The sequence below is a fragment of the Chionomys nivalis genome, chromosome 18, assembly GCF_950005125.1.
Source record: "Chionomys nivalis chromosome 18, mChiNiv1.1, whole genome shotgun sequence".
In the NCBI taxonomy this organism is placed as follows: domain Eukaryota; kingdom Metazoa; phylum Chordata; class Mammalia; order Rodentia; family Cricetidae; genus Chionomys; species Chionomys nivalis.
The window spans coordinates 64464891-64489726 of NC_080103.1; the positions used below are offsets into that span (position 1 = coordinate 64464891).

Below are 24836 nucleotides of genomic sequence, written 5' to 3' on the forward strand. Positions count from 1 at the left end.
ATACGAGCAAAGGTGCTAAATAAACCCTATCTCCAGCCATTTGTAGTTCACTGTGTATAAGTGGTTTCCTTTTAGAAATTTGGTGTGCTAGTGAGGTGAGTGTAGTGTGCCCAAATGACAGCACTGAAATAGTGGTGTGCATATTCTGAGGCTCTGTCAAGTAATTGGCATACATTGCCTTCTTTATTTCTTATGGCCTTATGAGATGTTTTACTATAACTCCCATTTCATAACTGGAGAAGTTTAGACATGTTCCCAATCTTGCACTGTTCTCAGGTGGCAAGGTGTGCTGAGATCCCAGATTGTCTTCAGAGCTGACCTCTTTTCATCTGCCAATGTTGTAGAAGAAGGGACAGCCTGGGCAGACTAAGAGAAGAGACCATAGAGGAGCCAGATAATATCTTAGTATGCCATTTGTAGAGTTTTCATTTTAGACTGAAGATGGTATAAAGGATTGAAAGTAGGTTTAGTTTTGTTTTAAAGTCTCTCATATAGTCCCTGCTAGCTAGAACTTGTTATGTAGACTAGGCTAGCCTCAAACTTCAGATATCTGCCTACCTCAGCTTCTCAAGTGCTGGATTCAAAGATATGGGCCACTGACAGCATTTTAGAAGCTACCTCTCTGACTTCTGTGTGAAAAATCTCAATTAGGCCATAGGTAGTAGTTGTGTGATAAGTTGAGAAATGGAGTAAGTCTGAAAGAATGAGAAAGAATTGACGATGTGAATTGTTTGGTTTCTCCATGATCTGTGGCACTTCAGATTCATCACTATACAAACAGCTAATGTCCCAATAGTGTTTCCAATTGTTCAGTCTTCATTGAGTTGCTGCCTTGACTGCAATAAGAAAAGATAGGGTTTTTTTTTCCTGAAAAGGAGTATCTCTATAAAGTAATAGACATAAGAAATGTTTAATTCCTTTGTCCTTGTCATATTGCATTTGTAGACTTTTTAATTACAGCCAAGAGATAATGCATCAGAATATAGAAATGGAAATACTTCTCCACAATACTAATGTTTGACAGGATGAAGAAAGATGATAGAGAGATATAGGGAATTGACTTTGCCTGGTTTGTTAAATAGTCATTCTCATTCATTTGTATAACGGTTCACACCCAACCCTGGAGGATACCTTAATAACACAGGCAGGGCCAAATTTATAATTAGTCAAGTCCAGTTTTGCCAGACATTCCATAGATATAAGACAGGGTTGGTTTTGTTATTTTCTTAATTGAAAGCATCAGGAAAATACCAGTCAGGTCGGGGAGCTTTTGATTAGAGAATGAGTGCTGGCACAAATAACCCCAGATTATATGTCTGTTGGAGACTGAAAGCTGGCTGGTCTGAGTTACTTCCATCTGAGGTTACCAAACAACCACGTGTAACTGGAAATGTGAGAATGCACATGAGAGTTGTGAAAACTTTTTGTACCTTTCTTCCCAGGGCAAAGACCCAAGTAAATCAAGGCTTTTTTTTATTTTTTTATTTTTTTGAAAACTAAAAAAGTTTTTGACACCATATAATAATTATTTCTTGATTTCCCCCTTTCTTTTCACTTAATTGGTCAGTAGTATGGCCTAACTCTTCTGTTGCTGGATGGAAAGGAAACTTGTGTATCCTATACATATGTCATGTATGCCAGACTTGTGAGGGCAATGCCCTATGCTTCTATATTTCCTAGGTGCGGAGAGATGTATAGAGAGTTAAGTGATGGCTGCTAAGTTAGATGAAGGAGATGGTAAGTTAGATTTAATCAAGGTTTTCCAACCACAAGATTGTAGATAGGATGGAAACTAGCACCATTGCACATCCAACTTGTGTCTTTGTACCATCTGCTTGTCTAGTACTAGTTTTGAACAGTGAAGCATAAGTGAGAAGCAATCAGATGATGTCTTCCATCACTATTGCTCAGATCACTCATACACAGAAATCAAGCCTTTGTCAGTTATCTGTTTTTGGTTATTGGAGCGTATTTAGCTTCTGTATAGCTCTTTGTCATCCACCTTTGTTGTCTGAGTTTCTGTCCTGCCCAGTTCCTGCAATTGTTAAGTCCCAAAGAAATCACACAGAGGTCTACATTAGTTGTAAACTGGCCCGTTGTTAGCTCAGGCTTCTTATTAACTCTTATAACTTATATTAGCCCATTATTCTTGTCTGTGCTAGCCACATGGCTCGGTACCTTTTTCATTGAGGCAGTCACATCTTGTTTCCTCTGCAGCTGGGTAAAGAACTGCGTCCTCTTCCCATAATTCTCCTGTTCTCAATGACCCATCTCTACTTCCAGTCTGGTGGTCCCACCTATAGATGGTGGCTCACAATCATCTATAATGAGATCTGGTGCCCTCTTCTGGCATGCAAACATACATGGAAGGAATGCTGTATATATAATAAATAAATAAATCTTTAAAAAAAGATATATATATATATATAGCAACAGGAATACTTATAGTGAAGCAAATTAATTATTATCATTACTCCTGCAGCAAAACCACAAAAGAAATGGATAAATGGATATGATGGAGAGTTTTTATTTTTTTCCCTTCCTTCCTTCCTTCCTTCCTTCCTTCCTTCCCTCCCTCCCTCCCTCCCTCCCTCCCTCCCTCCCTCCCTCCTTCCTTCCTTCCTTCCTTCCTTCCCTGTTTCCCCACTCCCTGGAAGTTTTTTTTTTTTTTTTTGGTTTTTCGAGACAAGGTTTCTCTGTGGTTTTGGAGCCTGTCCTGGAACTAGCTCTGTAGACCAGGCTGGTCTCGAACTCACAGAGATCCCTGGAAGTTTTAAGGTTGGAACCTAGAACCTGCCACTGAGTTTTACTCTCACTTGATATTTTTCCTTTTAAGGCTACTTTAGGATCATTATCTTTCTCATGTTAATATCAACAATATGTCTTTATGCCATTATTTAATATCTGAAAGCCTCAGTTTACTTATTAATCAAAAGAACATATCAATGTTTAGTTATGAGAGTTGATAGAAAATTAAATTAGTTAATTTAAATAAACCTCAGAAGTTATTGTTACTTAAAATAGGGTAGTTGTATACTAATATAGTGTGTAAATTTTTTATTGCTTTTCCTTTGAACATTCTCAGTAGATTAGAAGAATTGTTAAAGCTGGGGCCAGGCCAGTGGTTAATTCTATCTGATCTTTACTCTGCCTGAAATACCTTCTCTACCTAGGCCTATTGCTTTTTTTTTTTTTTTTTTTTTTTTTTGTGGGGCCCAGGGTAGGAGTTTCCCTGAAGGCATACCTACCATTTCGTGATATATTTCACAGTTATACATTTGACCAATAAACTGTTCAGCCAGATATATTCTACTTTCTGATTACACCAGATTTACTTTCATAATGAACCGGAATACCAGTTTTGAATGTATAATTCTTGGACTGCTTAAAATTCAATTTGGAGCAACGGTCTGAGCTCTTAAGGTCCAAATGAGGAGCAGAAGGAGGGAGAACATGAGCAAGGAAGTCAGGACCACGAGGGGTGCACCCACCCACTGTGACATTGGAACTGATTTATTGGGAGCCCACCAAGGCCAGCTGGACTGGGACTGAATAAGCATGGGTTGAAACTGGACTCTCTGAACATGGCGGACAATGAAGGCTGATGAGAAGCCAAGGACAATGGCACTAGGTTTCCATCCTAATACATGAACTGTCTTTGTGGGAGCTTAGCCTGTTTGGATGCTCACCTTCCTGGACCTAGATAGAAGTGGGAGGACCTTGGTCTTCCCGCAGGGCAGGGAATTTGGACTGCTCTTCAGTATCGAGAGGGAGGGGGAATGGAGTGGGGGGAGGAGAAGAGGAGTGGGGATAGGGGGAGGGGAGTGGGGGGAGGGGCAATATTTGGGAGGAGGGGGAGGGAAATGGGGAACCGGGACAGGTGGAAATTTTAATTAAAAAAGAATAAAAAATAATAATAAAAAAAGAATATGATTGATTAGGAAGCCCTTTCAATCCTTTTCATCTCCTACTCATCTCATATAGAGAGAAAGAGCCTTTGTTACTTGTGCGAAGGCACCCAAGACTCTGAGATCTAGTGCTGTGTATGTCTTTTTGTGAACAACAGCCTTTTGATCATTATTGACCACACAAATGGTAGTTTCATTCCTCTTGGATGCCTGTTTTTGGAGAAAAACACATAAACACTGAGAATAAGATCAGAGTTGTCCAAGAAGAGCATCTCCAGAGAAACACAAGACACAAGTAGGACATTGGGTGGGTAGGCTCTAGGTGTGCATATTTCTTGTCACCTAGGAATCTTCAAAGCCTTTGAAGAATGGAGGAGGAAAGTGGGACTCTTTAGTAGGGTGAGTTTACTTTGTCCATGTGTAAGACCTGCCCTATTCTTCCAAAGAAAATAGTTTTCCAGTGAAAAGAAAAGTATGGAGAAAAAACAAAACAAAAGAGACAACAATAAAAACAAGCAACTATGATAATTGTATCTAAGGCACTTTTTGTGGAACTATTTGGTACAACAACTCCCATGTGGCTCTTACAGGCATATTTTACACCAACAGTGCAAGTTACAGGAAAATAAGTTCTAATTATGATTCAGATTCTAAGCAACTGTGCTGCCTCAGAGAGAATGAAGTTTTTATTGCTGGTAGAGCTTAAATGGAAGTTCTTGACTCACAGAGTGACTATGGGAGAAGATCCAGAATCCATACTAGACTTTAGTACTGTGACCTCAATCTTTAGGTTAAGGTTTGATAATAATATCTCTTTTGGATTTTTGTTGTTGTTGTTGTTTTGGGTATTTTTTTGGTTCTTCTTGTTGTTTGTTTTCTTGTTTGTTTTGATTCCATGGAAGAGCCTGTGAAAATTTTGGAATGTTTAAAAAGTATTTTTCACAAAATTACTTATAAATTGTCCATTTTTTCTCTTGCAGGAGAAAATGCAGAAGTTTCCATGGATGTTTCCCTGGGTTACCGTGATGATATGTTTTCTGAATGGACTGAAATGGCCCATGAAAGAGTACCACGCAAACTAAAATGTACTTTTACATCCCCCAAGGTAGGGTACTTTTATTGCTGAGTTGACAGTGTTTCTTTCCTGGCATGGAGTAACAACAATTATGTGACTTTTGATATCCCATCAGGAACAGAATGTTTTCCTTTTTTTTTTTTTTTTGAAGTGAAGGAGAGGCTATAATGTTCACTGAAAAGAATCCCTGATCCTGTCTTTTCTCATCTGTTGTCTCATCTTAGTTGCTCCTAAAGGACTTGTACAAAACCAGAATGGCAAGTGGAAGCCTCCGAATACTATGCCCAGCATACATAGACATATACTTTTAGTATAAATTAAATAATGGGTTAGAAATAAAAAAAATATGCGCCCCCCCCATTCCAGGTTCTGTCACTAAGTCAGAGTTCACAATCTAGCTTTATAATTTGTCTGTTTTTCTTCTGCGACATAGATAATGTATAGTAACCTTGTTTTTTCAAGAACCAGAAGAAATAAGGAACATGTACATGTCCAGTGGCTTTACAATTTAACATTATGCCTAAGACATGTTTGTGAATCAAATGCAATGTTAACAAGATGGGCTGTAACTCTCATAGACAAACTCTACCCAGCATCCAATCACCTGTTGCAGTTTGTTTTCTTGGTTTTAATTACGCAAATGTGGTCTGAATACCAATCACATCTGTATGATTTGCAAGCTTATAGGAAATACAGATTCTCAGGCCACACTTAAGACCTGCTATTTTCTGCTGCTGATATGTCAGTAAATTATAAATAATAGAAGTTTATTGGTTCATACTTGTAGAGGCTGAGACTCTACAACCATGATACCTGAAATCTGTTCAGGTCTTTTGTACTATACTAAAACATGGTAAAAGAACTATTGTACCCATATGGGAGAGGAGATAGGACAAAAGTGGGCTTCACAAAGCAAAACTTCTCTCTTGATTATTAACCCTTCTCCACAGTGACAGCATTAATTTATGAAAGCAGAACAGTTATGACCAAATCATGATAACAACTAAATTTCAATATTAGAATTGACAGGCACATTCAAGCCATAATAATTCCTGACTCAAATCAGGAGACAGTACTGAAAACTTTATTTCAGTGCACTTTCAACTTATACTCTTGGAATGAACAAAACTTGAAAAGTTCTACCCCAGGTCCTTTCTTTTCTTACTGTCTAAATATAGAGTTCTCTCCTAAACAGCCTAGAATAATTGTTTTAGGTAGGCTCTTGAAGGTAATTTAATGGATAAAAAGGAAAGGAACCTATAAACTGGGAAAATAAAGAGATAGCTGCCATTTCAAAATTCTTTTTATGAAATTGAAGAATATATAATTCTTCTATATGTGATGTATCTTAGTTGTATTTTTCAGAGGAGAGCCTGGTTAAATGAAAGTTACAGGACTTTTGAATGTAGAAAATTTTATCCTCATAAAAAGAAGTCATTTTTCACTTTTCCTTACACATTAAGAAATGTGTGTGGGTGCTGCCTGTAACCGTTTCTCAGTGACAGGGTCTTAATTATCATTAGGATGTGTTGATCTCCTTCTCTAAAGAGATCAGACTTTGAAAGGTGTGAAGAAAGTGAATCATCAAATCTATGTATTTTGATTATGGTAAAATTTAATTTTGATTCTGAATATTAAATGAGAAGTTGCTTTAAAGCTCTGTAGTCTCCAGTGGATTGTGAAGTCAAGAAAAAAAAGTCAAGTTGCTACCTGATGCGATTTTCCCTAATTAGGTAGTCTTATGCCAGAATTAGGAGAGGCTAGGGAGGGTATGAGGGAGAGAAGGCAGGTAGGAGGCAGTAAAAAAAAAAAAGGAGGGAGGAAATTAGAATATTGTTTTTTTCTGAAGTACCATTAATACTGGTAGAGGTAGAACTTTAGAAAGCAAACCCAAAGAGTGTTACACATACATATGCGAAGGCAAAATAGTCAATACAAATAAATAAATAAATAAATAAATAGTTAAGGAAGGAAGGAGGAGAAGAAAAGGAAAAAGAAAGGAACCAAGGAAGCAAACAAACCCTCCAGCCCCTAACTGCATGTAGTGAGTTTGACACTAATCCTGCTAGGCAGGTTGTAGTTTACTTTCATCAATTCTTACATATTTTTATCTATACTTATTTATGTAAAGGAGGAAAAAGCAATTCAGGAGCAAAAAGAATGTTTATATGGGAAGAATCATCCAATATGCATCCATAATTTGAGAAAGAAACAGAATATTTTATTTTTTAATATTTTACTTTTAAAAATCTTATTTGCTGCCAATAATCCACTGGTAATGTCAGACAAAAGCCCTCATACATTAGAAGATAAATTTTCATGATTCATTACTGATACATGTCTATACTAGAACGCGACTGACTAGTGATGTCTGACCAGGAAAGGAAGGAAAGAAGAAAGTAGAGGTGCACAGATTGTTTGTTTGCCAGTTTTATTCCTCCTAATCTACAAGTGTCTCCTGTCTTTGTATGGAGACTTGTTCATTGTACTCAGGGTTAGTACAATGTCCTAACTGTCCAATAAAGAGGCCCTGCCATCATTACAAAAGGTGCTGAATCCTTTTAATCCTAAACTACAGAATAAACTCCTATTCATCTTCTCACTGAATTCTGTACTAGTTATTTTTCTCTAATATGACAAATTATGAATGCCAATGAAACAATTCAGAACTAGGAATGAAAAATAATTCACCTTTATTCAATTATTCAGGACACATCAAGTTATCTGCAGTAGATCTAATATTAATGACAGATTTCCAAGTACTTATCAGGAAAAAAAAATCCCTGCTTGCTATAGCTCATGCTTCTGTACACCGTGTTTACTTCCTCTACCCACCTTTAAAAGGCACATATACAGGATGCCTTGAGAAATGTATAGAATTTATTTCTCCACTACCTCATCATCTTTCTTAAGTTGTTAGGAAGTTCAAGAGGCTTTTTTAGGTACTGGGTTAAATTTCTGTTTAAATTTTCATCTGTCTCTTGCCAATTTGCCTCTTGGATATTTAGGAGGTTCAGGTTGGGTGTAGAAAATTTTGAATGAGCATCTCTAGCAAACTAATTCCATTGTTCAAGGCACTGTGTGCAACTTCTCTTTCTTCTTGTCTTTAAAGCCATTTTTATTTGATGTGTGTTTTTTTCTCTGTGTATGCAAGTACACCACCTGTATGAATTCTTGCAGGAATTTGGTTTTCTGTTTCTGTGGAGAGAAACTGTGATCACGGCAACTCCTATAATGGAAAACATTTAATTGAGGCTGGATTACAGTTTCAGAGGTTAGTCCATTATTATCATGGTAGGACATGGCAGCATTCAGGCAGACATGGTGCTGAAGAAGGAGCTGAGAGTTCTACATTTTGATCCACATGCAAAGGAGACCTCAAAACTCAGCCCACAGTGACACACTTCCCCAAGTCCACAAAGCTACACCTCCTAATAGTGTCAATAACTATGGTGACTGTTTTCTTTCAGACAACTACACAGACCATGGAAGCCAGATGCTTTGGAACTCAAGTTATAATCAGTTTTAAGCTGCTGTGTGGATGCTGAGAATAGAATTTGAGTCCTCTGCAAGAGCAGCAAGTTCTCGTAACTGTTTAGACCTTTCTCCAACCCCAATGTACTGCTGTTTTTATCAAATCAAGAAGAGGAAGATAATTTTAACTTTTTATATTTCACTGTGAAAATAATTAGCCATTATCAAGATTGTGATAGACTTCATCAATGACTTTCTTCCCGAATACACACACACGCGCGCACACACACACACACACACACACACACACACACAGAGAGAGAGAAATCTTTGGAGGTCTCTTTGGAATTACCTAAAATAGTTGAAAGGTCTGATGCAAAGCTCTAATGTGGTTTCTAAGTCTGAGAAAGGCTTCAAAGGACAGAAGAAATCTTTGCTTTTTATCTAACTTTTATTTTTTAACTAAAATGGGGCTGATTTCTTCCCCATCCTACCCTCCTCTTTCTCTCCTTCCCTCCTTCCCTTTCTTCCCTTTTTCTATCTCGGTGAAGTAGTTCAGTGGAAACAGGGATTTCAGTATTCCTTGTAAATCTGTGCCCTTAATGTGCATCTTCACACATTTACATTTTAAAATTGATGACATGAACTCAATGCAAATGAATGCATATAATGTTTTGTAAATAGTAATCTGCCTTAAACCATCTAATCTCTTTCCAGACTTTAGAGCATGAAGGTCGTTATTATGAATGTGATGTCCTTCCTTTCATGGAAATTGGGTCAGTGGCTCATAAATATTACCTTCTAAATATCCGACTGCCAGTGAATGAAAAGAAGAAAATCAATGTCGGGATTGGGGAAATAAAGGATATTCGGTTGGTGGTAAGTGAGCGTAACTGAACCAACAGTCTGTGACCTTGAAGCAGCAGTCAATACAGTACTCATAAAAGCGTCATAAAGAGTTTTATCTTAGTTCTTCCATCTCTTTCCTCACATAGAACCCTAAAAGCTCCTGGGAAGGAAACTCTTCTATTAGTCCTGCCATTTATATATATGCCTATCTGTTTGCTTCTCTAAGAATAACAACACAACCATGTTGATTAAAATTCTAAATTAAAATGATTTGCATAAAGTTATTTTATTGTATGCATGATTTTTAATATTAATGCTTTAATTTTAATGAGGTCTTTGAGAGTTTTCAGTTTCATATGTGTTTGGATCATATTTGGTCCCCCAACTCTTTCCAGATCTATGTTTTCTTTCCTATCCTCCCAACTTTGTGCCATGAAAAAAATCAAACCAAACTAAAACAAAATAAAAATCTTTCAAGATCTGTTTGTGCTGCCCAAAATATCATTAGATGTTTATTCTTCCACTGGAGCTTGCTTGGTTTCCTTACAAAGGGCTGTACTCTTACATAAAACACTTTCCTTCCTTCCCTAGAAGCTGAGTTGCCAATTGCTCTGTGGCTAGTAGTTGGGTTATGTGTCCAACTCTCTTCTCCATGTGTGATTTGGTCTTATCGGGCTTGTACAAGTTTTATGCATTCTCTGGTAACTGCTATGAGTTTATATGAACCTTGCTGTTCACTGATGATATTTCCTTGTGGTCATCTATCTCTTCTGGTTCTTTCAGACCCCTATTCTGAAATGATCTCTGAAACTTGAGAGGAATGGTATGGTACATTTTCCTTTAGGGCTAAGCATTCAGCCTCTTATTCTTTTTACCTTGAGCAATTGTGGATCTCTGCACTTAGTATCTTAAGTAGTCTTTTCTTTAAAGATCACCAAAAGTCCAAGTTTTTAGATTGATAATTCAACATCAACACAGAGAACATAGAAAATTTTAGCTGACTTTCTATTTTAAGCTTCACCCATACTGGCTAGGATTCATAGTGCTAGAAGGTGCTATATATACTACCAGAAGCTAAAAAATAACTGTTAGTCTCAACTAGCAAGCTATGATAATAATTTTCTTGCAAGATATGTCCACTAGTAGAATACTGGCACAAATATTATATGAATAACTAATCAGTTTTTGATGATTTAAGGCATGCTGCATGGAATGGAACTTATACCTGACAGTGTTAATGATGCCAAGAACCTGAGAATAAATACATCATGTGCCCTAGGGAAAACCTACTGCTGTTATTCTGATAAATGAACATAACAATAAAAAACTCCTAAGAGATACTGTTATATCAATATATGAGTGCATATATTAGGGAAGTATCTTCTTCCAGTAAATGGCAATTAACACAGAACCCCACAACTGAACAGCATTCAGAGAATGCGACTTTGGAATGCTCAGCTCCAAATGGGTTGTCTTTATCACATTCCTCCTCTCAGCGATTAGGAATCTTTGTAGAAGGAGGGAATGGGGAGATTGTAGGCACTAGAGTGGTACATTTTACATACACAACAGGACAGATGCACACATAAATGTACAATATAAAGCCAGAAAAAATCCTAGTGCTAAAAAGGGAATGTGAGCACAAAGTCCTATCCTAGCCAAGAAGTTATTCATTATTTATGTTTTGTAGGATAGGGAAAAATCAGTTTTCACCAATGAAGTGACAGACACAGTTCTTTATCAGCCACACTCCAGGGCAGGCTCCATGCACAAGAATTGTTGACTACCACAGATTAGACTCCATGTCTTATTTTTGATTTTGCCTTTTTTGTTTGCTTGTTTTGTGGGATTTTTGTTTTTGTTGATAAGTAAGAGAAAAAGAATACAAAGTAGGGTGGATAAGGAGGGGGAGGATCTGGGAGGAGTTGGCAGAGGAAAAAGAATATTATCAAAACATATTGTATGAAATCCTCAAGGAATAAATAAAAATAGAAGGGAAGAAAAAGAAGAAGCAGATGTTTTACTTTTGTTTACAGTTTATAGTATAAGAGTGAACATGGTCCTGCAGCTTCCTCTTGATCATGCCCACATTGTTGTACAGATGACCATGCCAACGTGCCAGGGTCCTGGCACAGGAAACGTTGTAAAGGCCAAGAGACTAGCTCCCAGCCCCTACCCAGAGTTCCAAAAGAGAAATGTTTCTCAGGAGTGGGGATTAAAATATCTCTATAATAACTTTACACAGTATCTTAGTCATTTTCTTTATTTCTTCTTTAATCCTAATTCTCTTGTCCTAATTGTCTAAAATTTCTTAGTTCTAATTTTTTGTCCCAATTCTAATATCCGTATTTCTTATTCTTATTTGTACATTCTACATCCTTATTCTTCTGCATTTCTACATTGTTTTTTCTGTCTTATTTCTTTTGCCATCGCACATTACCAAGCATTTATATATTCATTCTTAGTAATAAAAAAACTACAAGGAAAATTCCCAGGGACACAGGCATTGTTTGAAGATACATAGCAAAACTTATCAGCTAGTTTGAAGCCAACCACAACTACTGCTGTAAGGAGGTTCTGGCCTTCTCTTAAAGGGGCCACTACAGGTTACAAAGGGAGAAAACGAAACCATTGATAGATCTAAGGAAAAGGCAAAGAATAGGTGCATTATTTTACTATATCTGGACATAGTTAGCCAATTAACAGCCTTTTTCTAAACACCTAAATCTCAGAACCTAAACAAAAAGTTAGTATAATGAATCTAAAAACTTGCACAAATATTAACTGCTATTTTGAATCAATGCAAGGAGGTGCCGGTGAAGGAAGCATAGGACAACGTAAATGCTATTGATCTCTTGAAGGACTATGATATAACAAGATAAACGCCTGTAATACCACCCTAGTTTACCATGAATTCTTGGTAATTCCTACAAGGCCAGACACCTGCAATTTCATAAGTAAAATCTGTGAAAGTTCCGTTTGTGATCTGTCCAGAACACATGTCTGGTCAAATTGCTCTGTCACTAAGCCGAATATGTTTCTCACTGTAATGTGGAGAACATAGTGTAGAGAGAAGTCATCTTCCTGACCAGCCACAAATATGTGTGTCCATAAGACTGAGATCCAATCATGAGATTATAAGTTCACATTACATGAAAATGCATGGTAATGGGGAGATATAATAGCTGTTATTGCACAAGTGAAATTACAGATGAAAGTAGCAGTTTTCAGAGTCAGTGTTCCTGTTGACCTTGCCAGGCAGGTTTTCTCCATCTGAGAATATTTTCTTTGACGGGTTGACGTCTGAATTATCAATTACTGTAAGCTGTCATTGTGTTATAGTCTGCAGTAGCTTGTGACAAATGCTCCTGACACAACCTAAAGCTGGAATTCGGTGCCTTAGCCTCTCTCCATTGATGTGGTGTGTTCTGTGGTACCTTAATTGGTCTTAAGATCACATAAAATTATTGTAGTTATTTCTAAGGTCATAGTGTGATCTTGATTGCATATAAACAGGATAAGAAAAGTAACATATTTTTACCATAAAAGTCACAAATTTTAGTGAGAACAGTGATGATTTAGGTTCTTTCCATGTTGTTTAATAAAGGGTATAGAACATAGCATAAGGAGGCCACATTTTAAATCAAACCTCATTCACACACATGCAAGAAAATTAGAAAGTAAATTAAAAGCACAGGTAAAGATAGAGATGTATAACATATTTCTGTAATGACTTGCGCTTTTTGCTTTTATTTTTTTCTTTTAATGGCATGTTATGAACATAATGTAATTCTGCTTTCCAATACTGCTTACTGGACCTATGTGGTATCTCCAATGTTGAATGAAGACCCTACAGAAAAATCTTTGATTATGTTCTTAATCAGTCCCTTGACATAGCATGGCCCATTTTTATGATTTTCATTATATTTCTATGATATCTGAAGTAGCGACAGAAGGTATATGTGGGCAGTACCTTCTGTGACTATGGGCACTGTTGGGTAGGTAAACTGTTTGCTTATCTGTATTTATATGTAAAAACTAACAGTAATGTATAATTCCAAAATTATATTTGATTTTGGTCTAGGGAATCCACCAAAATGGAGGCTTCACTAAGGTCTGGTTTGCTATGAAGACCTTCCTCACACCCAGCATCTTCATCATTATGGTGTGGTATTGGAGGAGGATCACCATGATGTCCCGACCCCCAGTACTTCTGGAAAAGTAAGAACTGATTCAGATCACACTTAGAAAATGCTAATTTTCTGTAATTTACCATGCTCTTATTTTGTGTGTCTAGTTCAAGCTACCAGTGTGCTTCTCCAGCTGGTGAATTGATTTGAAAGTCATCATGAACTCTTTGTCTCCTTCAGATTTCATAAACAAATTATTCGTTAATCTTAAGAATGATAAACCTCACACTGCTGTATTTGCTGTTCTTCTCCAGGGTCAGATTTTAGATGTTTCTCTATCAATGGATTAATTGTTTCACTTTCAACTGAATTCAAACCCTCTCATACATAGGATGATGTTGCTGTAGATACAGTTCATTTCTTTCTCACATCAAACAACTTCTTTTTTTTTCTCTTAGTTCCATTAGTATTATACATAAATATGCTGTACCATGAGAAAGTACTTCCTTCTGAAATAACCATATCATTTTCTCCTTTTACAAGAATCCTCAAAAACCTTGCTCACATGTCTGTTCCAGTTCTCTCTTGGTTCCATTTCAATATTGATTTATCTCCACTGTGCCATTTTACAGGCTCTTGAATCACCTCCACAGCCCAAATATCTTCTTTGTCCCATGAGCAGCATTTTACACAGCTAATCACCCTGTTTCCTTTATTCAACCTTTTTGTTTTTTGTGTATTACTCTCCTTTGCTGGCCATCACTTAGTCTTCATTACTGTTTCCCCATCTTTCTAGCTTCTTACACTTTTGAAATAGGGCAGAGACTTTGAACTTGCTTTCTTTATTAGCTCTACCTTTTCCATAGTGATCTCTGTAAATCAAAAATTATGCATTGTACGATGATTCTTGTTTTATATACTTAGCCTTAACCTCTCCCAACTCTAGATACAAATATAGGAATTATTTATTTAGCATCTTCTTTTTCACTAAAAAAAATGTAATACAAAGAATACTTGACTTCTTTCTGCTGCCACCTATAGCTCTCCTAGGCCTCCCCGTATTGGTAAAAGGCAACTCCTCTTCTTTAGTTGCTGGATTGGAAAGAAGGAAGCTACTTAGTACTCTATTTGTTATTCACTCTATCCAATTCCCATGAAGTCATACTGTCTCCATTGCTACCACCCTAATCTGATCACCCAAATCATTGCTCAACTGGGTTATAAGAAGCACCTCCTTGCACAATTTTACTTACTACATTATATATACCAAAAGCCTCTGTGTTCCCTTTACGAGTCAATAAAATCACTCCACTTCATTGCTGAAATCTCTGCTAACTTTATCTTGTCCTATAAAGTCCATTGAATCTTAATCTGTTCTCTGCAGTACCTGTGATAGTACTCAAATGCCTTTGATTCTAGGCTTTCACCCCAAAGCCTTTAAACTTGTTCTTGTTATCTGAAATAGTACTTCCCAGGTATCTTAATACCTCATTTACTCCTTCCTTTTAAGCCCTGTTTTGCTGCTTTTGATTGCAGTGTTTTGTTGTCTCCCACCCCATTCATCCTATTTAAATCACTATCAGTCCTCTTTCTATCTTTATATTTCTTTAACTTTAAATTAATACCTATAACTTTAAATTAATATCTGTTAAGTGAATTAATGTTGTAGTTCTATTAGTTAAACTTTTTATTGGCTTGCTAGTCTCTTTTAAGGCATAGATATGTAAATATCCCTGTTCTTCCAAGCCTCTCTGCATCCATTTAGAGTCTTCTCTCTGCCCTTTTCACCTTCATTTCCTCAACTCTTTATGTACTTAGTTTCTGTCTCTGTAAGAGACAATCTTGGCAGTGTTCTTAGCCTCTAAACTGTGATGATGTTGCTTACCAATTTACTTTAATGCCTTTTTGTCTGTCTTTCCCATTAAATGCAGTTCCCTGAGTTAAAACATTGGACTTTCTCATATATGGATCTGTAGGGTTAACAGCATTCTTGGTACATTATTTATGGCTTATAAGCATATGCAAATTATGGATATAAAAATGTTTAAATAAATCAAAATGACATTTTAATAAAGAAGGGGCAAGTAAATAGTGTGGTGAAAGAAAACAAAACAAGTAGCCAATTGTATTTATGTGTAGTTATATAGTTTTTTATTGAAATAAATCTATCACAGTAATGGTGTGTATTCTTAATGATTGGATCAGTGGTATTATGAAGATGTAAGAGGGTCTAGTTATAGTAAAACTTATCTGTTTAAGAAGGGAACAGGGTTAAAGTGTGTATTTCTCAGGTGACTCTATTTTGTGATACAAAGGTTAGTGTTACACCCTTTCATTTTCCAGAGATGTAAACTAGGACATTTTGTATCCCAGAGTGGAAACTACATGAATGCTAAGAAAGTGATCAATTAGCTAAAATCTGAATAAATAGCATCTCAGTTCTCAAAATTTGCTTCAGATTTTTAAAGTTTGCCCTCCAGAGTAACATGGTTCTTATGGGTACTTTCTCAGAGTCATCTTTGCTCTTGGGATTTCCATGACATTCATCAATATCCCTGTGGAATGGTTTTCCATTGGGTTTGACTGGACCTGGATGCTGTTATTTGGTGACATCCGGCAGGGCATCTTCTATGCAATGCTTCTTTCCTTCTGGATTATCTTCTGTGGCGAACACATGATGGTGAGAACTTCTGGGGAAGGGATATCTGTCTGTCCATAAGCATCTCTGAGAAAGTTGCTGACTGAAGTCTACCTGCTTATGCCTCTCTTAAGCTATGGGAAGGTAAAAGAAATGAGAGAGTACAGGTCTAACTCTATCCCTGCAGGTTCATAGTCTTTCTTCACTAGTAACTTGCTGAGTGTTTTGAGGCAAATGCCCTAATCTCAGGCCCTTGTTTGTGAAATGTAGTAAAAAGTCTTAATGTATGTGAGTTTTTGTTTCCTTATAGAAAAAGCAATAATTCTGTGAAAGAAATAAATGAAGTCTGATCATTATTTTTATTTTTTGTCTTTTGGCTTTCCTTCTGCATTCCCTGGACTTAAGAGCAGGCTAACTACCAGGCAATGTGCTCATGCCTTTTTTCAGCTAGCAGCTTAGCCAAGTGATCCAGTGACCCCTATTACCTGAGAATACTGACCTCTTTGCATGGCATCAAATTCTATTTTAAGAAAGGCTGAGTTACCATAATAAAAATAAGATTGATCTCATTCTTACATTGTGGCTAAGATGCAGTTATGTCAATAATAACTTTTATTTTCAAGTTAGGCTTCAGAAAAGAGTGTTTTTTAATTGTTTATTTAAATTATATTTATTTATTTGTGTGTGTGTGTGTGTGTATGTATGTCCATGTGTCCATGTCTATGTGTGTGTATTCGTATGTGTGTGTGTAAGTCAGGGGTCAGTTTTCTGGAATTCTCTTCTTTCACTGTGTGCATCCTGATGACTGATTTTGTGTTTTTAGATTTAGCCATAGCTGCTTTAACCCACTGAGTCATCCTGCCAGTGCAGAGGCTATTTTTAAGTTTCATTATGATTTGATCATTAAAATCAAATTTGTGAAGCCAGTTCCCTCTGCAGGAGAATAGTGTAAGAAGAGGGGAATTTACCTACAACCAAATTCCACCTAAGGGGTCTACTATATGAAGGGGCCTCCAGCAGAGATGCCCTGGCAATGAGATAAGGACAGTAGGGCCCCAACTAGGGTGATTATTCACAATAAGATTGTATAGACCACCATCCCTGCCTACAGGCTGATATTTCATATATATATATATCTTTATTTTCTTTCATTGCCCATCCAAAGGAATACTTCATGTTGTACTTCTGGCAAATGCAGGCGTCTTAAACAGAAGGACTTTGAGTTTCAGGCTAACCTGGGTTATATTTCCAGACACTCTGGAAATTAATTAGGGGAGGTGGAAAATTGTTCCTTGTGATGATGAAGATAAGATAAACTTAGCAAAATGAAGTACCTTATTGTTTTTATTTCTTGGTAATCATTTTACCTTTATAAACAAAAATTATTACTAAACAACAATTTATTTTGTGGGAAAAAAATTTCCCTAACGTCATTCTTTGTCATCCCACAGTGCTGTGTGCATTCTTATTGACAACCCCAGTGAATGGGCATTGTGCTATGTCCTTCAACTGACATGACACTGAGAGTTTTATCTCTTTTGTTTCTAATGCTATCATCTATCAAGTACATAGTAGGTGATTAGCTAGATCACCTATGGAATAGATTTGCTCTTCTCCTTCTTCAATTTGTTTTATATTAGGATCAACATGAGCGGAATCACATTGCAGGGTATTGGAAGCAAGTTGGACCAATTGCTGTTGGCTCTTTCTGCCTCTTCATATTTGACATGTGTGAGAGGTAAGCAGATATTGAATTCACTCCAAGATGAAATGTGACATTCCTTGTCTACTTCCATCTTTCTAGAAGGAGTTTTTAAACGAAGAATGGTGGTTGGTTGTCCATGGGATTAAATATTGGAGAGGTCATATGCTCAGATGAAGTCTGTGACAAAACCAAAGGCTTATCCCTTTATACATTCAAAGTGCTTTGGATCATATTCTCAAGCTCCATATCCCCTTATACTCTCTGAAGTTTATTTTCTAAATATGGTACACTAACACCCCTACCATGGTCCCCTTGCCCCTCTTCATTGCTTCAATATTAAGGAAAAGCTCTGCTCTGCACCTGTATTTCATTTTCCATCTTTTTTGTTTTTGTTTTTATAGAGGAGTGCAACTCACAAATCCTTTCTACAGTATCTGGACTACAGATGTTGGAACAGAACTGGCTGTATCCTTCTTTGATATATTTGAGGTTTCATTTTTGTCTCCCTATCTGTCCGGGCTTCATGATCATTTTCTGTGTTTCAGCAGATACTCTCTGGATGAGCTCAGCCAGGGCTTTGGTCCTCAGATCAATAGCAACAATTAGAGATAAATATTGAGAAGAGTTAGTATGTGCTTTCAGACTGTGAAAGCTGCCAAAGTGGGAGCTTTCAGGATCTCCCTGTGTCATAGGTTTTAGATACAGTTCAAAGTTTCTGGTCTGAAGTATATCCTAAATCATCTATTTTATAAGGTATTGCAGCTTCTTCTTGAGCCACAGAGATACTTTCTGGTTCCTAGAACAGAGGTTACCTATATGGGAGGGAAACTTCTGCTCTAGAAAGCTTGGGACCAAAGTCACCATTATGTCAAGCTTCTGTAGGAAAGCTGGGGTCTGAGGTGACTTATATGCAGGGCTTCTATGGGAAATCCAGTCCTTTATCCTGTGAAACTATTGTCAAAGCTTCATAAAACCACCTTTAGTTCCTGAGACTCAGTGGGATTGACACTAAGGTAATTAGTTCTTGAGCAATGCTGAGGCTCCTGATTGGTCCAAATTATCACCATCTGCATCACTTCAGTGAAGAAAAATGAGTCTTAACCTATTCCTTAAGGGTGCTTATTTTAAAATCTGATATTCTTAGCACTTTGTTTAATATTCTAAGAGAAAAAGCCTCTTCTCTGTAGTGAGAGGGCAGCCTGGAGTTGTGCTCTTTCTTAACACCTAATGCCTTGACATGTCTCTTGAATATACTTTGTTTAGTGGTGGTATTTATATCAATTTCTTAATGCCACGGAATTGTGTGAGAGAACCAGATACATAGTGTCAGTACCTTTAATGTAGAATAATTGAACTTCCTCTACTTCCCATCCCCCACAGTGGTAACTGTACAAGACGAACAATTGTAATGCCTGATTCAAACCTTTCATTTTATGTGTAGGATGAAAAGCAAGGGAAGCAAATAAAATTTCAAGTCCTGCAACAATTAACCATCTTCTCTTTATTCCAGGGCACTGTTGGTCATAGGAAAGAAGGAAGAATTGCATTAAATATACTACTTAAAGAAAGGTAGATGTATAGTTTATTACCTGTCAAAGTATTGGAAAAATATAGGTAATTTGGAATCCAGCTGGTAGAAGAGAGAGGAGCTGCAGTCTGTTTTCTGCTATTCTGACAATTCACACTGCTCTATATCTTGCTGGTTCTCAAAGTCTGTGCCCTAGTGGTAGGTCTCAGAATTTCTCCAATGGGTGTACTATCTGGATCCACAGTCCTTGCTTTTACTCTCCATCCTTTGGATCCTTGCCAACTCCCCTCCCCTTTCGTTTGCTACTGAACTTGCTCCATTTATGCCTTCCCCGGGGTATCTCATTCTTGTTCTTAGAAAAGTCCAAGCACTGCAAAGTGGTTCCAAACATGTTTACACTCATTTTCTAGAAAGTTATGATTAGATAGATATATGTATGGTGGGACTCAGGCATCTTTATTTGAACTCTCTCAGTGATTTTAAAAGTTTCCCATTTAGTAACAAATATCCACTATACTAGTGTGTTTAAATTCATGACACATTTGAATTTCCTTAAAACATGCTTGAAAGACAGATTCTGGGGCTGGAGAGATGGCTCAGTGGTTAAGAGCATTGCCTGCTCTTCCAAAGGTCCTGAGTTCAATTCCCGGCAACCACATGGTGGCTCACAACCATCTGTAATGAGGTCTGATTCCTTCTTCTGGCCTACAGACATACACACAGACAGAATATTGTATGCATAATAAATATTTTTTTTAAAAAAAGAAAGACAGATTCTGATTTACTAGCTCTAAGAGGGACCCAACTCTATTTTGTAAAATTAGACTACAGTTTTTTCTCTTTTTCTTGGCTTATAACATTATTTGAATATTCCCTTCTGAAATTGTTGTGTCAGAAAACCCTAATCAGTGGCATCAGAAAAACAGGTTTTAATAGTAGTACCTTCCTTAAAACTTCTTGAGCACTTGGAGACAATGTTGAGTGCCACCAACACAGCTGTGAGGAGTTCTGTGCCCTTTTAGCACATGTTCTTGGCAAATTTGTCCTTTCCTTCACTGTACACTTGCAGATGGCTTTCATCATTGTGGCAGGGATCTGCCTCTGCCTCTATTTTCTGTTTCTGTGTTTCATGGTATTTCAGGTATTTCGAAACATCAGTGGGAAGCAGTCTAGTCTCCCAGCCATGAGCAAAGTCCGGCGGCTCCACTATGAGGTAAGCAGCTATCTTAGTTCATTCTAGAACTTATGCTAATGATCTCTAGCAGGATGTGTAAACACTCACCTCTGAAAGTTGAAAGTTTTAGCTTCAAATACACATTAAGGGGACATCAAAATGATCCCAACTCTGGAATTCATAGTCAGAGCTGTTTTTTGAAAGCAGTTCTCTGACCTCTACAAACTCACTGTGGCGTGTGTGTGTCCAAATTCTCTCTCTCTCTCTCTCTCTCTCTCTCTCTCTGTGTGTGTGTTGCAAATAAACACACACACACAAATAAGTAAGTAAAATAAGTAGAAATTAAGAACTTTTCATATAGGATCCTGGAACAAATAAAAACACACCCAAACAGCTATATTTCCTGGAGTTTTCTAAGGTATAAATGTGTTTTCATAGCAGTAAGATAGAAACCTGTCCAGTGGGTTCTTTTGATGGAACCTAAGTGCTTACTGGATGAGATGGGATACTGGGCTATGTAGAATTGGCCCAGCTTGTGGTATGGCTTTCCTCCTAACCCTTGAAGATTTTAGTCCAAATAATCTGCTTTCCATGTTTTAAAAAAATCAATTACTAATTATTATTGTTTGTGTGTGTGTATGTGTGTGTGTGTATGATGCATGAATGTAAGAGTGCATGTAACAGTACAAATTTAGAAGTCAGAGTATAACTACGTAGATTCAGCTCTCTACTTTGGCTTTTACATGGATTCAAGAAATTGAATTTAGGTTGCTAAATGTGTTTAACCAATACTATTATTCTCTGAGCAATCTTTCTGATCCATGCTTACCAGACTCTTGGTAGTACACATTCTCTAAAATATCCAGCGGGTGCTCAAGTAGAGTTCAATAATCTGATTCTAGTTTATATTAGCTATTCAAAAGAAATACCTAGCCTCCTCCAATCTCTAATGCAGGTGGCACATTGACTAGATTCATTGCTTAAATGACTTTTTATGTGAAAAAAAGGAGAAACTGCAGAACCATGGTGTACTGCACAGTTAGTCCGCACAGAAGACACCTAATCAGTAGGCACCATTCTTTGAACCCTGACATTTTTGGAAACCAAAAGTACTTTCTCAGGCTTGTCTGTTTCCAGAGCTGGAGTGACAAATGAGAATATTAAACCAAATTGATTTCACTTTGACTAATGCAACCCCCCTCCCCAAATTGGAGAAGAATTTTATTATAACTGTAGAAAGCTTTTGTTTGGTAACTTTGAACTTTTGTGTAGAATTATATAACCTGTTTATCAGGGAACTTTGTAGCTTAATGATGTGTTGTGAATGTAAAATCCTAGACTCCAGCGTCATTGCTTCATGAGAGATAAGAACATAGAAAATATTTTGTTTAAGAATTCCCTCAGCTACATTCACCTTTACAGGAAGGATGTTAACATGTGGAATGATTTTACTGTCATTCTTAGGGATTTGGTTTTGCACATAGGTAGGTTGGTAAGTAGATAGACAGATAGACAGACAGACAGACAGATAGATATGAAGAGAGGAGGGGGCAGGGGGAGAGAGAGAATATGTTTAACAATTCTTCCTGTCTTTTTTAATAGGGTCTGATTTTCAGGTTCAAGTTCCTCATGCTTATCACCTTAGCCTGTGCTGCCATGACTGTTATCTTCTTCATTGTTAGTCAGGTGAGTGAATCCTAAGCCTTCTCAAGAGACTGTCCCTGGATTGGTCCCCATCTAACAGAGGAGATTTTTCAGAGTTGCTGAGAACAAAAGCAGAGAGGCTTACTTTGTTTAGCTAAGCAAAACACTTTTTAGATCACTCCAGCATGGGACTTTCTGCAAGCTGATGACATAGACTGGCTTTCCCCTTCCAGTCCTACCTTGTAGAAAGTTGCTAAGTATTTAGGCTAAAACCTATAGCCATATTGAAGGGACATTTCATTTCAGAGAGTAAATGTTTCAAGACCTGTGATGTAACATTAGTAAGCATGTGCTAATTTGATTGGGTCATTACTTAGCATTAACGAAGATTCTTTGACAGGCCTTTAGTCATTCTGTGGGATAATTACATTGCCACCTAAACATGAACATGACTCAAAAGTCCCATTGATAGAAAATTTTCTTTATATGACTTCTTAAACTCAGTTTGATGTACTTTAAAATCTCAATAATGATGTTTGTAATATTTTAAAATATTGATTACTTACTTTGAGAAGTGAAAAAGTCTATCTAAAATCTGAAATAGAGTGCACATATTAGTCAGATGGGTTTCACAAAGTTCTTCTGAGTTAAGTTAGATAGAGACTATTAGCCATGTTTCTGAAATTATCATTCCCACGGCTTTTGAGGTATTTTCATATATTCTGTTTTCCAGAAATGTAGTAATTTAGTGGGTTATTTAGCATTTCTTAGCATATTAACATTAATCTTTTTTCACTATGCAATAGTACCATATATAGAAGTAATAGCCAAGTATTTGGTAGAGTCCCTGGTTTGTCATAAGCACAAACAGCTTTGTTAGTAACTTACCAAAATGCATACAAATTGGAGACTAGAACTCAGTCATTTTGGATCTTTTATTGGATCTATTTGGACAGCATAGAGCAGCATTCTGGTATAGCCTTAGGATAAGGGCGATTTATTCTTTCACCTATTAGCAAATTTCTCTTTAGTTTATGAACTCTGTGTGAATTCCTTTGACAATCTAGTGAAGCTATGGTTCTGTTCTCAGAATGCTTCTAAATAAGTAAAATAAAATATTCCAGATTTCAAAGGGAATCAAATACAATTATATATATATGTATTTAATTATATACATCATATATTACTCATACTTACTATAAATATGTCCTTAGCAACTAATTCATTTTTTATTTTTTTTAGAACAATCTTTTTCATTTCATATACCAATCTCAGTTCTTCCTCTATTCCCTCTTCCTGCTCTCCATTCCCCCCCCCTTGCTGGCCCCATCTGCTCCTCAGAGAGGGTAAGGCCTCCAATGGAAAGTCAACAAAGTTTGTCACCTCTCTTTGAGGCAGAACCAAGGCACTTCCCCCTTCTATCTAGATCAAATGAGGTATCCCTCCATAGAGAATGGGCTCTAAAAAACCAGTTCATACACTAGTGATAAATCTTGATCCCATTGCCAGTGGTCTCACAAACTGCCCAAGCCCCCCACATTCAGAGGGCCTCGTTCATCCCTATGCATGTTTCACAACTGTCAGTCTGGAATTGTGAGCTCCCACTAGTTCCGGTCAGCTGTTTCTGTAGGTTTCCTCATCATGATCTTGACCACTTTGCTCATATAATCCCTCCTCCCTCTCTTCGACTGAACTCCAGGATCCAGGAGCTTGGCCCAGTGCTTAGCTGTGGATCTCTCCATCTGCTTCCATCAGTTACTGGATGAAGGTTGATCATATGTAGAAATAAATTAAACAATATACCTACATGTGTTTGCACATTGTTCACTCCATCTTCTTTTACTTGTAATAGGAGTGTGTTTGTATCAAACCATTTATAAAACCTTGGAAACTTTATTCCAAATATAGTAAAGCTATTGCTAATTCAGAATGAGTTCTTCTAAAATTTTTATTACATTTATTTGTATGTTTTATTACATTTATATGTGTGTATCACATATGCCATAGGAGTCAGTTTTCTCCTTCTACCATGTGAATCACAGGCATAAAATTCAGATCATCAGCCTCAGCGACAAATACCTCTATCAGCTGAGCCATATCTCTGGCTCCTGAATACATCTTTAATTCAGTTAAGGCTCAAAGACCCAAATTCAAGGAAAGGGTTTGGGTTAAGCTTGACTCCACTTTTGGCTAATTTCCTTGTGTGATCATTATACTTTCTGATTTCTCCAGACCCTTAGCAATATGTTATTTTTATACGGCCTACTGAGTTTCTTGACTGACAAAATATGGGGACCCTCATCTAGAGGTGGAGTCTCCACTAAGATGCACCGTGTTCTCAGGAACATGAAAGGGAACAGCACTTCCATTCCTGAGGCCTACTTCTGCCATTTTGCAAAACTGCAGTCCTCTCATGCCCACTTTGGGGCCACAACCCTCCTCAGCGACTTAACTGCTGAACTCCTTCCACTTGAATTCTTGAGGAATTAATCCTCAAGATGACTGACTGTTCTTTGCCTGAATTTAATTTTATACATGTTTGGCTGTTGCACGTTTTAAAGTGGTAGAAGATGTCTTATGAGAGAATTTGAAGATTTTCTTTGCAAATAATGATTAGTTTTTCATTATCACATTATTGGGCTCCAGCCAGCTTTTTATATTAGCTGCAATAGTTAGATGGGTGGATTTCAACTGTAAAGACATATGATGTC

The 24836-nt window shown here is 37.1% G+C and overlaps 1 protein-coding gene across 1 annotated transcript in view; it reads left to right on the forward strand.

Annotated features, from left to right (window-relative positions):
- Wls (Wnt ligand secretion mediator) overlaps positions 1-24836 on the forward strand; it is an 89585-nt gene that overhangs the window by 48516 nt on the left and 16233 nt on the right. Inside the window, exons 3-10 of the mRNA XM_057793981.1 lie at positions 4889-5013; positions 9175-9336; positions 13391-13527; positions 15948-16116; positions 17715-17812; positions 18181-18244; positions 20377-20520; positions 22084-22167. Of these exons, the coding sequence (XP_057649964.1) occupies positions 4889-5013; positions 9175-9336; positions 13391-13527; positions 15948-16116; positions 17715-17812; positions 18181-18244; positions 20377-20520; positions 22084-22167 (983 nt within the window). The remainder of the gene's footprint in view (positions 1-4888; positions 5014-9174; positions 9337-13390; positions 13528-15947; positions 16117-17714; positions 17813-18180; positions 18245-20376; positions 20521-22083; positions 22168-24836) is intronic.